This window comes from Crotalus tigris, unplaced genomic scaffold, assembly GCF_016545835.1.
Source record: "Crotalus tigris isolate CLP2741 ecotype Arizona unplaced genomic scaffold, ASM1654583v1 scf7180000017903.3850313, whole genome shotgun sequence".
NCBI lineage: Eukaryota > Metazoa > Chordata > Lepidosauria > Squamata > Viperidae > Crotalus > Crotalus tigris.
Window position 1 is genome coordinate 1,386,080 of NW_024096713.1, and position 13,936 is coordinate 1,400,015.

The 13,936-nt window shown below is 42.5% G+C and overlaps 1 protein-coding gene across 4 annotated transcripts in view; it reads left to right on the forward strand.

Annotated features, from left to right (window-relative positions):
• The window catches only part of SPTBN1 (spectrin beta, non-erythrocytic 1), a 220,935-nt gene that overhangs the window by 141,943 nt on the left and 65,056 nt on the right, over positions 1-13,936 (forward strand). For all 4 annotated transcript variants that reach the window (XM_039344336.1, XM_039344337.1, XM_039344338.1 and 1 more), the window contains 4 exons: positions 9,408-9,581; positions 10,702-10,793; positions 10,937-11,017; positions 13,517-13,632. In XM_039344336.1, the coding sequence (XP_039200270.1) occupies positions 9,408-9,581; positions 10,702-10,793; positions 10,937-11,017; positions 13,517-13,632 (463 nt within the window). The remainder of the gene's footprint in view (positions 1-9,407; positions 9,582-10,701; positions 10,794-10,936; positions 11,018-13,516; positions 13,633-13,936) is intronic.

Sequence of the window (13,936 nt, forward strand, 5' to 3'; positions counted from 1 at the left end):
CCGAGATTTATACCAATTGAAAGTTCTGGATTAGATACAAAGGTAGCTCCAATTAGCCTACACTATTATAAGATAAGATAAGACAAGACAAGATAACCTTTACTGTCATTTTTTTACTATGGGCACAACGGCACACATGAAAAATGAAATTTAGTTGCCCGCTCTCAAAGTGAAACACATAACATGACACACACCTAAACATATTGTAGTTAAGGCAAGTTCCTTGCCCCAGAACTAGGGCTTATTTTTGGGGTAGGGCTTATAATAGGCCCACCTCCAAAAATCAAGCTAGGGCTTATTTTGGGGGCAAGTCTTACTTTCGGGAAAATATGGTATGTTTGTCAGTATATGTGCACCATAGTCTTAAAGGGATTATTTTCCAGAAACAGGAACAATTGGCATATATATTCTTGGCTATTTGTATGATTTGAGAAACAAAAGAAACATTTGGATTTAGAAGCATCTACAAATTGTATATTTGCTCCTTCTGGAAGAGTGTTATCTTGTTCAGTATAGGAAAATTTACCCCTTTTCGAGAATAATACTTCCTCACAATGAGCATCTCTTGTCTTGTAGGGATTCCATTTCATTTTTTTTATCCCTTATCCATTTCATTTCCTGAAAATATAGCAAAATAGATTTGGATGTCACCAATGTAAAGATAACACCCAGTTCAAAATCTTCAGTTGTTATATTACAGCAGATGCATGTAGATATTGAAAATCACTAGAGATAGACTGAAGCCCTGAGGGATACAGGGAGCAACTGTCTCTAAGCAATAACATCTGAAATCTGTCTGAGCAGTAGAAATGGAACCACTGTAAAACCATGCCTCCTGCAGCCATGCCTCAGTATTCAACTTCCTTGAAACTCATCAGATTTGGTACTCAATGCATTTTGACATAAAATTTTTGTCCTGGTACTCATTGTTTGTTTGGTAATTGATGTGCAAGCTAGAACTTGACTTTGTTGACTGCCTCGTGACTTTCCAGCCGAAAAAAAGGGTGATGCGTTAGTCACTTTGTTTGTTTGGTACTTGTCATTTTTAGTACTTATTGTGCCTCCTGGAACCAATTAACAAGTACCAAGTTACCACTGTATTCCCATACCTCTCAAAAGGATATCGTAACTGCAGAAGATGCATGTTTGAAGATATTGAAAGCCATTGAGCCATCAAAAACAAATACTCTTTCCTGTCAGTCTATACACAGAGGATTGATTTATCAGGCCAACCAAGCTAATCGTGGTTCCATCAGTTTTAAATCAGCTTGAAATTGGTCCAAATAATTTGCTGTCTCTAGAACATTTGAGACAGCAACCATAGTAGGCTAGAGCGTGACTTATAATTGCCTGTTTTTGAGGGACACATGGCAAACTTCTTAAGTCATCTCTTTCTTTAAACATGACATTATTGCTGTTAATTAATGTCTCACTGATAATATTCTGACTGGCACTTATAAAACCAAGTTGGCTAAGAATCCAGAGAACATACCAATCAAAACAGACCATTAGTTTCAAACTAACATGAAACCAATCTAGGGTTGATCTAGACTATTAGCCCCTCTACTAGTTGACTTCTTTATTGGAGACTAGCCTGAATATGACTGAGTTTATCCATGCAAAAGTCATGAGAAGCATAACTAGTCTCTAAGCTTCACTAACAGGATCCTGAGAAAATGAGGAGGAAGAGAGAGTAGAAGTCAACCTTCTCCTAACCTAAACCACTTAGGCCAAAAGCTTTTGGATGTAGAAAAAAAATGCTTCTCTGGTGCATTTCCATGTTCTCATCAAGCACAGGGGTCCCCATTCTGTGGGCCACAGCCCACTATCGGGCCGTGTCCTATTCACAACTGGCCTGGCTGGTGTGTGAGCATGTGCTCACAGCCCCACTCACGCGAGTTTCTCCAGTATGTAGGGAATGTAGTATCCACAAATGGGTTTTAGAAGTCCTCCAGCCCAATTAGACCAATCAATCAAAGTTGCCACGCCCCTGCAGGGCCTGACCATGCCCCAGTTTCTTTTTGGTCTCAGCCCTGAAGAGACGTGAGAATTTGGCTCCTGACTGTAATTAGGAGGATAGGTAGTAAATCTCCATTCGTGGATTCTGCTTTTCCTTTTGGTGAACTGGTTCAGCGCTGGACTCAGCGCTGCCCTAGTTTTTTCCATTCTCAGCCTCATTCCCTTCCCTTGGCAAGCCTTTCTACCGCTGGCCAGCTGATCGTCGCGATCGCCACCTTTTGGTGCAACGCGGTGATTGCAGCCCCTCATTCTCAGCTTTCTCAGCCTTCTCAGCCTCCTTTTGCTTAAATTTGGCCATTTCCTCACCCTGCGGTTTCTCCCTTATATAAAAGCTGGCTTGCTCGGATCGTCATGGGCGTCATTTTGAGGCCCTCCACACGATCGTGTTCTTTTCTAATAAATTTTAATTATCCTTTACTGGTTACTTTTCAACTACTGTGGGCTGTCTGGACAGTTAAGGGGGGGGGTTTCTCTTGAAATTCCTTTGGTTTGTCAAGGAACAGCCCCTCGCTGGGGATATAGGGGCTCCTATTTCCTCCATTGTTGTCCAGGCCTTTCTTCTCCTTCCTCTCTTTACTGATGCCATTTTAGGCCACCATGTGGCTGGCGAGGAGAATTTTCTGGATCAATACTCCCTTGTGTTCCCCCCCCAATATTCATCTACATCGTGCAGATTCATTATTGATGCCCCTTATTATCTGTACTCTTGCCTTTCAGAAATTTACAATGTTAAGCACTTTTACGTTCCTGCCTGCTGGATTGCCCCAATATTCAGTGACAATATATTGGGCTGTTTTCTTGCCTTGCCTGTTCCGCTGTCTGCATCTAGTGGACTGGCATTGCTGTCCTAGCTGCCACTAAGTGAGACAAGAGGGTCCCCCATTAAAAAAAATGAATTAAATTAATTAATTATAATATTAATATTAGTCAATACTAATTGGCATAAACAATAATATTAACTCAATTGTTCTCAGTACCCTCAACCACGGATCTGAACGATTGAAAGGGGAGAGGACAGCTCCTTGGGTGACATGCAGCTTATATCGCGCAGTGTGACTCCGCGCTTAACGGTGGGCTGAACTTCACAGACCCTCGTGTAGGCCTATACCACCTAGGTGGGCCGTAGCCTCGTCTCCTGCAGACCAGGACAGCTCCAGAGATCTATTGGAAATCTCCTGTTTTTGGTTCAACATGGCAGATAACACCATTTCACAGGCTTCCACTTCCAGTGGAAATATGAAACGCAAGTCGCCCAACCAAGAAGCGGCTGCAAAGGTCAAAGCCAAGACCAAACGGGCCTCTAAGGTGGCCGAGAAACAGGCAGGTAGCAGGCATAGGGCGTTGGAACGTCAATTTTCCAAGGCCCAACAACGGGCAGCAGAGGTCCAACCTGCCTCCACCTTCCCTCCTCTTGCATCTACATCAGAGGGTCCATGTCCCTCACCCTTTTCACAGGCTTGGTCCCCCGAGCAGACCCCAGAACAGGATCCCTTACTTGGTTTCAGTTGGGACCATCTTTCTCTCTTTGATCAGGATCTGAGGATGCAGGTCCAAGATCCGGTTCTGGCCACAGAACTCGCTCCTACCTCAGTAGTTTGTGGAACCCCGGGCAGATTTTCTGTTGTGGATCCTCCTCAGATCCTGTTGGCGTCTTTCACTCTGGCAGCGGGTCTCCAGTCCCCTGAACAACTCTCATTCACCACCCAGCTCCAGGCCATGATTTGCAGGTGGTGGCTCAAGCCATGGCCTCTTCTGGGAGGGCCCCTCTGATGCCAGGGCCGTCAAACCCCCCTACATCTGCCGGGACTACACGTCCCAGGGATTATGAGTTCCCAGATACACCTGCCCCTATCGAGAAATCCCGTAAAGCAAGGTCTCATGAAGGAAGCCATTCAGCATCTGCTGAACATAGAAGCCATAGAGGAGGTGCCATTGGATCAATGGGAACAAGGGTTCTACTCCATCCTCTTCGTGGTCCCCAAAGCCTCGGGGGGATGGAGGGCGATACTCGATCTCAAGGTCCTAAATTCATACCTGGTATATCACAAGTTCAAAATGCAAACTCTCCATTCCATTTTGGGCAGCATTCATCAGGGGGATTTCCTGACGTCTGTAGACCTTACAGAAGCATACCTTCACATCCCCATACATCCGGGTCACAGATGGTTTCTCAGATTCAGGTATTCCAACCATCATTACCAGTACAAGGCCTTACCATTCGGCCTGTCATCGGCCCCCAGGGTCTTCACCAAAATCCTGGTGGTCCTTGCCGCACAGCTCAGATTGGTGCCGGTCCGCGTTCAGTGTTACCTGGACGATATTCTAATCCAGTCATCCTCGGCACTGAACGCTCGATCAGACTTGGCACTGACAATCAAGACGCTTCAGGATCATGGTTTTCTGATCAACTTTCAAAAAAGCCACTTGACTCCAATCAACCGGATGTTACACTTGGGCGCAATAATAGATATCAACCTGTGCCAAGTTTTCCTATCTCAAGAGCGTCAGGTCAGCATACGTACACTGATCCTCAAAGTGCGCAGAAAAAAATGGGTGACCCTACTTCTGCTTTCGCAGCTATTGGGAAAACTGATTTCCTGCATTACCATAGTGCCGTGGGCCAGGCTCCACACGAGACAGCTCCAGTGGTTTTTGCTCCCCTACCAGAGGTGGGGCGTAGCCTCTTTTCCCCAGTGGGTAAGGTCCCTGCACTGACGCTCACATCCCTTCTCTGGTGGCTATCCCCAGCTTTGTCTGAGGGCTCTCTTTTCAGAGAGCCAGTTTGGGTGACCTTAACCACGGATGCCAGCCTTTTCGGATGGGGGGCACACCTCCAACTTCAATTTACCCAGGGTGGTGGTCCCAACGGGATCTCAAGCAAAACATCAATTGGTTAGAACTCATAGCCATACACCTGGCACTTCGTCATTTCCGTGAAACGATTGCAGGGCGCCACGTGCTGGTCCTGATGGACAACGTGGCAGCAAAGGCCCATGTAAACAGGCAGGGCGGAACTTGATCTCGGGCTCTGATGGCCGAGGCCCGACTGCTGGGGTCATGGGCAGAGAAGAATCTTCTGTCCCTAAAGGCGGAACACATATCGGGGGTGGAGAACCGACAGGCGGATTTTCTGAGCCGATCTATGGTAGACCATTCAGAGTGGCGTCTGCATCCACGCCTCTTTCGAGAGATCACTCATCGGCCCAGGGTTGACCTGTGAACGCCCAGTTTCCCCAGTTTCTCTCTTGGTATCCCTCTCAGGGTTCGGAGGGGGTGGATGCCCTCCGCAGTCCTTGGCCAGAGGGCCTACTTTACGCCTTCCCACCTCTTCCTCTGATTCTGGCCGTCATCAGAAAACTGTTGCAGGAACAAGTGGAGCTGATCTTTGTGGCCCCACACTGGCCGAGGTGACCATGGTTTGCAGATCTCATGAACCTCGCCGAAGCTCCTCCATGGAGAATTCCTCCAGAGCGGATAATTCTAACGCAAGGGGTCATACAGCACCCAGATCCGCAGTGGCTCCAATTAGCCATCTGGCATCTGAACACCAGTTCCTGATGTGGGGATCTTACTCCCCCAGAGTGATATCTATGATTCAGGGTTCAAGGCGGCTGGCGACGAACCCGATTTACGATGCCACTTGGAGGAACTTCTGTGACTGGTGTAACCACAAGGGTTTGTCTACCTCTTCTGTCACTGTTCCAAGAATTCTTGAATATCTCATGGATGGAGTGGATATGGGTTTAGTGCCCAGCATTATCCATAGGCAGGTGGCCGCACTCTCCACGGTATTCACCTGTGCCAACTCCACACCATTGTCTCATCACCCGAGAGTTCGATCCTTTATCAAAGGAGTTACCAATAGCAGACTTCCTGTAGTACATCGGTATCCCTCTTGGGAGATGCCCCGAGTTCTGCAGGCTCTTACAGGATCCCCCTTTGAACCTATCATGTCTTGCACTCTTCTCCTTTTGTCCCACAAGGTGGCCTTCCTGGTGGCTATCACATCGGCAAGGTGCATTTCGGAACTGGCTGCTCTTTCTGTTAGGGAAGACCTGTGTGCCTTCCACCAGGACAGAGTGGTATTGAGATTGGATCCCTTGTTCATCCCCAAGGTGAATACGCTGTTTCACCAGGCCCAGGAAATTGTGCTACCAAATTTTTGTTCCAATCCTTCCCACGCACTAGAGCGGCAGTGGCATTCCCTGGACGTGCGCAGGACACTGCGTCATTACCTTAAGAGAACTGCCCCTTTTCGTAAATTGGAGGCACTTTTTGTCTCTTTCCGCACAGGTTCCAAAGGACAGAAGGTCTCGTCTTCCACTATTGCCTGGTGGATTAAGGCCTGCGTTGCTGAATCTTACCGGATCTACTCTTTGCCAGTTCCTAACTGCCTAACGGTGCATTCTACATGCAGCACTTCCACATCAGCGGCGTGGCAAACTCAAGTTTCCATAGTTGACATCTGTAGGGTGGCAACGTGGTCGTCCCCTTCACCTTTCATACGTCACTACAAGTTCAACAAGTTTGCTTCTGCAGAGGCCGCATTCGGCCACTGAGTCTTACAACAGGTGGTCCATTTCATCACCGACACTTGACCGGCCTGCATCCCACCCGTGGGGTCATATGGGCTTTGGTATGTCCCATTCATGGATTCTACATTCCCTACATGCTGGAGAAGGGGTGTTGTCTTACCTGAACGCCTTTTCTCAGCATGAAGAATGTAGAATCCACCCTCTCCCTGTTCACTTTAGCAGTCAGGTCAGTGTCAGCAGTTCGGGAGCCATCACGTCACACAATCATTGGCTTCACCCTTTTTCGAAACTGGGGCATGGTCAGGCCCTGCAGCGGCGTGGCAACTTTGATTGATTGGTCTAATTGGGCTAGAGGACTTCTAAAACCCATTCATGGATTCTACATTCCTCATGCTGAGAAAAGGCTTTCAGGTAAGACAACGCCCCGCCACAGGCGCTTGTGGCCCCACTTGCACAAGTGTTGCAGGTGCTTGTGGCCCCACTCATGTGAGTATCGCAGGTGCTCTCAGCCTCACTTGCACTACCAATGGTTGCTCATACATGTGCACATGCCCATGCACCTGCCCCTCCCACAAAACCATCCCCTCTTTTCCCTCTCCCACCTGGGCTGCCATCCTGGAAAGGTTGCCTCATTTGAAGAGTTGTTCTAGATAAAATCTTGATGGTTCTCATTTTAATTAATTGCAGTGTAATGAATTGTAGTAGTTTTTACTGCATGTAAATGAGTCATCCCCTTTTTCTTTTTATGAGCTACATAAGAACCCCTTAGTGCAACAACTTGACATATGCTCTTAAGGTGGTTGTGTACAATTTACATTTTCTCTTAAATATCTTCCTGAAGCATTGCTGCTCCTTTTGTGTTCCTTTATGGTAGTGAGCTGGAACTAATTTCTTCTTCCTAACATCTGTCTTATTTTTATAAAGACTCCAAAAGAAGTTGTAAAGTTTCTTAATCCTGAGGTCTCCTCAATCAGTCGTGGCTGCAGCTCTGATTGGTCTTTTTAAAAAGAGTTTACATTTTGGCAGACAGTATTCCTTGGACTCTTACCAGTTCTCATTACTGCATGCATGCAAAGCTCTATTTGCTTGTTTAGCACTTTCTCACCACTGCAAGGAATGTGAGTACAGAAACATAAAAACAGGATGTTTCCCTTAAAAGTAGCCAGCATCATATGCACCCATTCAGTGTTTAGTGAGCCACAGAACAAAAAGTTTAATTAGGCATTATTTATTTATTTGGGGGCTGAAGTTTTATCTATTCAACATTATGGTTTAGTAATTTAACAAAATTTAATATAATAAAACATGACCCCTTAAATGAACTAATCTTTTATTCTCTCTCCTACACAGCCAGCTAAATAGATGAACAAAATTAGTAATAATAACACTGAAAATCTTAGCGATTCTTCGTAATTGTTTCAGAACAATTTTTGAACTGCATACATTAGCTGGGAGAATGAACAATGCTTCACCTGCTGCTGAAAACTATATTCCAGGTTAGCTTCTTCAGAAAGGGTGTTCCCCAGATGGGATGCCAATACTGAGAAGGCCATTCTATTCTGGTAGTCAGCAACTAAATGGTTTTATCTGTAATAGTGAATAGGGAAACCTGCTACATCATAGTGTGCTGGCTGGGGAGTTCTGGGAATTAGAATAGAAGAATGAAAAGAATAAAATAGAAACTTTATTGTCACTTTAAATGTACACTAATCAGCATACATTAAAAATGAAATTTCATTGCATTCAGCTCTCAGAAAATACCATTATGCATATACTAACACATACACCCAAATATATGACACAGAGAAACATCACAGTCTAGTTCGATATATACATGGTGAAAAAAAAGAGAGAATCCTGTGAATTTACAAGACAGATGGCATAAGGAACAAAGCTGTTACAGAATCTAGTAGTTCTGCTATAAATATTTTGAAACCTCCTTCCAGAGGGGAGCAACAGAAAAACAGACAGCGAAGTGGGTGTTTGGAGTCTAACCCTAACAATGCTTCGAGCTCTAAGCACATAGTGCTTATAAGCAGTAACCTGAATAACGGGAAGTGAGCTTCCTATAATCTTCTCAGCTGTCCTTACTACTCTCTGTATGGACCTTCTATCTAAGGCACTGCTACCACCAAACCAAACAATGATGCAGTTTGTTAAAATGCTGTCAACCATGCCTCTATAAAAAAAAGTGGCCAGGACAGAAGGAGAACGATGTGCTGTCCTCATCCAATGCAAGAAATGCAAATGCTGGTTTGCACGCTTCACTAAAGATAATGTATGAAGAGATCAAGTCAGATGCTTAGTTATCTGCAGCCCCAGGTACTTAATACTATTGACCACCTCCACAGCTGCAGACATAATGCAAAGTGGAGTATGGCTATGCTGGCTCTTTCTAAAGTCAATAATGATCTCCTTTGTTTTATTAACATTCAAAATCAGGTTATTTTTATTGCACCAGTCCACCAAAGCCTTCACCTCCTCCCTATAAGAATCTTTGTTATCATCCCAGATAATACCCACCACTGCCGTGTCATCCACATACTTCACAATATGATCCTTAACACATCAGTCATGGGTCATCAAGATGAACAGTAACGACTCAAAACACAGCCGTATGATGAACCCATACTCAAGATGGAATTGGAAACTTTTCTTCCAACTTGCACAAACTGGGGCCTATCAGTAAGGAAATCAAGTATCCAGTTACTTGAAGTCCATATATCTTAAAATTGCCAGGTCTGAAAATCACTGGGATATAGAGTTGATAATAACATCTCCTTAAAATAATGAAGCCTTTACTACCTTTTCAGTATTGTTTCTTTTCCTCATTTTTAAAAATGTCCATTGTAGCCCAAACCAACAAAGGGAAGGATGCGAATCCATTGCTTGGAAAACGTTGACAAAGCTCTCCAGTTCCTGAAAGAACAGCGAGTTCATCTTGAAAACATGGGATCCCATGATATTGTGGATGGAAATCACAGGCTAACTCTTGGACTTATTTGGACAATTATATTGAGATTCCAGGTAAATGCACCATCATCTATTCTGTAATGGCATTTGAGTTATGTTTCTAGCTATATTGTTTTCCAGCTACTCTTTCACACACAAACCTCTGATGTATCACTTTTTGCAATGTTCGGTGTTTGTGTTTAGTTATTTATGTTTCTGTTTTGAACATTTTTCTTATTTTCTCATGTTGGATTAAGATCAGGCATGTTTTATTCTTGCCATTTTACTACAGAGTTATGTAAATCAGGACAATGCTGGAAATGCATTAGTTCCACCAGTAGATCTACTTCCACCCAAACAAAATTCAGCATCTTAAGTCAAATGAGACCACTGTTGTTTAGGTACATGATCAAAAGTCTCACAAACTTTGGATGAAATATTGTTTCAGCTGGGATAAAAATGAGCTAACATCCTCTACCTTCTTGTGTTACACTCCTTCCCTTCAGCAATTGTGAGGAATAATTCAGAAACATTTGTTTCAGTTTTTGACAAATCTCAGCTTGTCATGTCATTCCAAATGACATAAACATAGGTTGTTTAATATTTAATAGATCTTGCTTGCAAGAAGATCTTTTTTGTTGCCCATAGAGGTAGTCCTCATTTAGCTACCATAGTTGGGTTTGGCAACTGGTTGTTAAGTGACATGGTCATGATATGAAACTGCAACAGTGCTTATGATCATACTTCAGCTTTCCTTTTCTTTAAAGGCCTGGGAAGGTTGTAAATGTGAAGATTGGTTATTGCAAAATTACTTTTTCATCACTGTCCAAGGTAGCTGCTAATTAAGGTCTGCCTGCCCCCTTTTCCCCAGAAAACCACGCTTAAGTAAGCACACTTTAAGAGTCAGTTAACAATGCTCCAATGCTTTTAAAGCAGGACTAAATTCCCAATTTATTTGTTACCAAGCTAAAGAAAGAAGTACTAGAAGCATTAAATATTGGCAAGAAAGCTTTTGTGTGCATGCAGATGAATGCATTTATCAATACTTGTTTAAGATGTTTATTTACTTGTTAGTATTTCACTCTACCATGGTAGAGTTGCTTTGGTAATTTTGTTTTTTTAGAAGTACAGGCCTGAAATAAATCAGAAGAAGACTGATATAAATGGCTATTCACATTAATATGTAACTTTACAGATTCAGGACATCAGTGTTGAAACAGAAGACAACAAAGAAAAGAAATCTGCTAAAGATGCCCTACTCCTATGGTGTCAGATGAAGACAGCTGGGTGAGTTTAACCTGAACAGTCATCTAGATTTTCCATACAGCATTCTGTAGTAATGGAGGAGTGTATGAATGAGTGTCTCCAGGCATTAAACCTATATTGATTGAGTTCTCTTTTGTTTTTCCTTTGGTGCTTTTTTGTGTCAGCTATCCCAACGTCAACATTCACAACTTCACCACCAGCTGGAGGGACGGCATGGCTTTCAACGCACTAATCCATAAACACAGGTGGGCATTTGATGAAATATTTGCAAGGGTTTTAAGCACTGAAATGATGGATGCAGAATTCTATTTTATTTAAACTGAAAGTTCTAGATCTCCTTTCTGAGACACCTGCATCTCTCCATCTCTGTCGGTCTCTTCTGGCTTCACTCTAAACCACTTCTTCTGTGAAACCTTTAACTTAATTCTGTTATTTTCCTTACCCTGGAACAAATGCTAACAGTTCCATTTTATGCATGAAAACATGGAAATAAATCCTTCATTTAGTGAAGCTTATTTTCAGGTGCTTAGGATTGCATTGCAGATCTCTATCCTATCTGCTGCAATTTGGCACGTCTGTCCTTCTCTTGTTTGAACATGCACTGTATGTTTCTGATCAAGCTTCTCTGTAAAACACATGAAATCACAGTATGTACATTGTATGAGCAAGCAAGCATCCACCTCACATTCTTTGGTAGCCAGTAGCCCCTGAGTGTTGATACACCTGTAAGCATATTGAAGTTTGAATGAGACAGGGCTAGAGATTACATATACAGGGAGATTAACTCTCTCTGTGTGTCTCTCTCTCTCTCACACACACACACACACACATACACACCCCTGTCCCTTTCTTCTAGAGAGAAAAAATATTTTTTAAAAAAAGAAAAAGGAAGAAAGGCAGACATTGGAAACGGGCTAAGAAAAGAAACAAGGTTCATTATATCTGCCCAACAGCATCCAAATTAGATGTCTGAAATCCTCAAGGAGTTGAAAATGAATTTCAGGACTAATCAAGACACAGGAAAATCTTTTTCAGGAAAATTGTCATCTTTAAAAGATAGGTTAAAAACTCCTTGGCTAAAAATAGCTCATAAAATTAATTTTATTTTGTCTTTGTGTAGTATGTTTAAAGTTGAATATTCTGTCCCTGGCATTTATTTTCTCTGTAAATGCCCAGGAATTGTTTGTTTTCTGCAACTTGAAACCTGATTAGAGCAGGGTAGCCTCTAAATTACTAACAGATCATCATTTACTCTAGAGGCTTATATTTTCCTTTACTTTCTTCTATAGGCGATTGATTGCCTTTTAGGATGCTGTTTGAGATTTGAACGCTTATATTTTTGAACTTTTATCATTTTATCATTAAGTAGCTTATGACTACTTAAAGCTAAAAAGGATTTTGATATTTCCCCCCTTTTAAAAGAATGAAATTTGATTGTATTCACTTCTTGGGAGGTTGATCTGTCTCTCTCAAAAGGGAAAAAGTAAGAATTCCCATAGCCATGTGCTTTACCAGGAGATTGCTATAGAATTTTTTCAATCTCTCTCTTTTACCAGAATTTATCAGTAAAAAACAACATGGGTTGTGGGAGTGGGAACCCTTTTTCCACAAACCAGCAATAGTGTAACAGCTACAATTCTCTCCTGGAAAGCAGGTGATGCACCACTAACTAGTAATCTGCTACACCAAAAACAGGCAGAACTATCTTTTGTACACCCAGATCCTGTTTGGTAGATGATGTCCCAGACCTTCAACCTTGCAGCAAGATTAGAATGATATATGCATTAGCCTAGGGCAGGGGTGGGGAACCTTGGCTCTTTTATGACTTGTGGACTTCAACTCCCAGAATTCCTGAGCCAGCAGGACGTCATTTATTGTCCCTAATAGCAGTTTCTTCTGCTGAGAAAAAAGTTACTATTCTATTTGGAGAGAGATTTGTCTCTTTAGACAAGTCACTTAGTTGTTGGAACAGTGAAGTACACCTCCCCCCACCCTTCCATATATAAGAAATAATTTTAAAGATTCTTTGAATATTGGTTTTTATCAAATAGCATCACAACAGAAAGAAACATCTTCAGAGAATAATAACAGTAATAGCAAAGGATTTATGCCCTCATGATCACATGTTCGTGGGAGCATCAAAGAGTCAGAGCCCATCTCAAGGATCTACCGCAAAGTAGAGGGTTGCCCTTTTGGTGCCTTTGGTTCTCATGTAATAGTGGTCCATACATCATCATACCTTATTTGCTGTGTTCAGTTTTGGCCTGTGTAATAAGGTAATTGTTTAAAAAGAAAAAAAAACAATGTGATTGAAATAACATTAAAAGTCTGCAATCAGTAATTTGGCTGGGAAATTGCATATATAAAACCCTTTTGCTATCTGCTCCCAAGAGAGTTTCTAGGCAAATGATTGATTTTACCCTTCATTCTTGCTCGTTTGCTTCAGTTGCATGCTCCAGCCTGTACTTGCATGCATTTTTGTCTCTCACGAGCCATTTTTCCCCATGTCACAGTATCTTATCCCCCCCCCCCTCCATTTGTGGAATTATGCTTCTTGATTAGTGTGTATTGGGGTACTTTTCTCTGCCACAGAGGCAATAAAATATAAATGAATCTGCTTCTGGTTAAAAATGTATTCTGTGTCTCATTTCTTACTGACCTTGGCTCTTTATCTGTCTGATTCCTTTGCTAATATTCCTGCATAATACAGGACAGATTTAGATAAATATATTTTACATTCTCAGGCCTGATTTAATTGATTTTGATAAGCTGAAGAAATCAAATGCACACTACAATCTGCAGAATGCTTTTAACCTGGCAGAGCAACACCTTGGCCTTACTAAACTACTGGATCCTGAAGGTAAGAACTCTTGGCAGTACAGACTTCTTTTCTTTTGTTAGCTTTTCTGTATCCATTGCCTCATTTGTAGCCAGTCAAATTCTTTAATCTCTAAACAATGTGTTAAACAAAATGTGACAAAACTCGTAGGAAGGGTTCATTGGTAGGTAATATAATTTTTAGAGGCAGATAACAAATCCATTTTTCTGTTATATTCACAGAGTTGCACAAATCACCTTACAATTAGTCCTCAACTTGCAACCATAACTGGGGCCAGAATTTCCACTAAAAGTCATTGCCATCATATGTTGAATTGGATCTGATT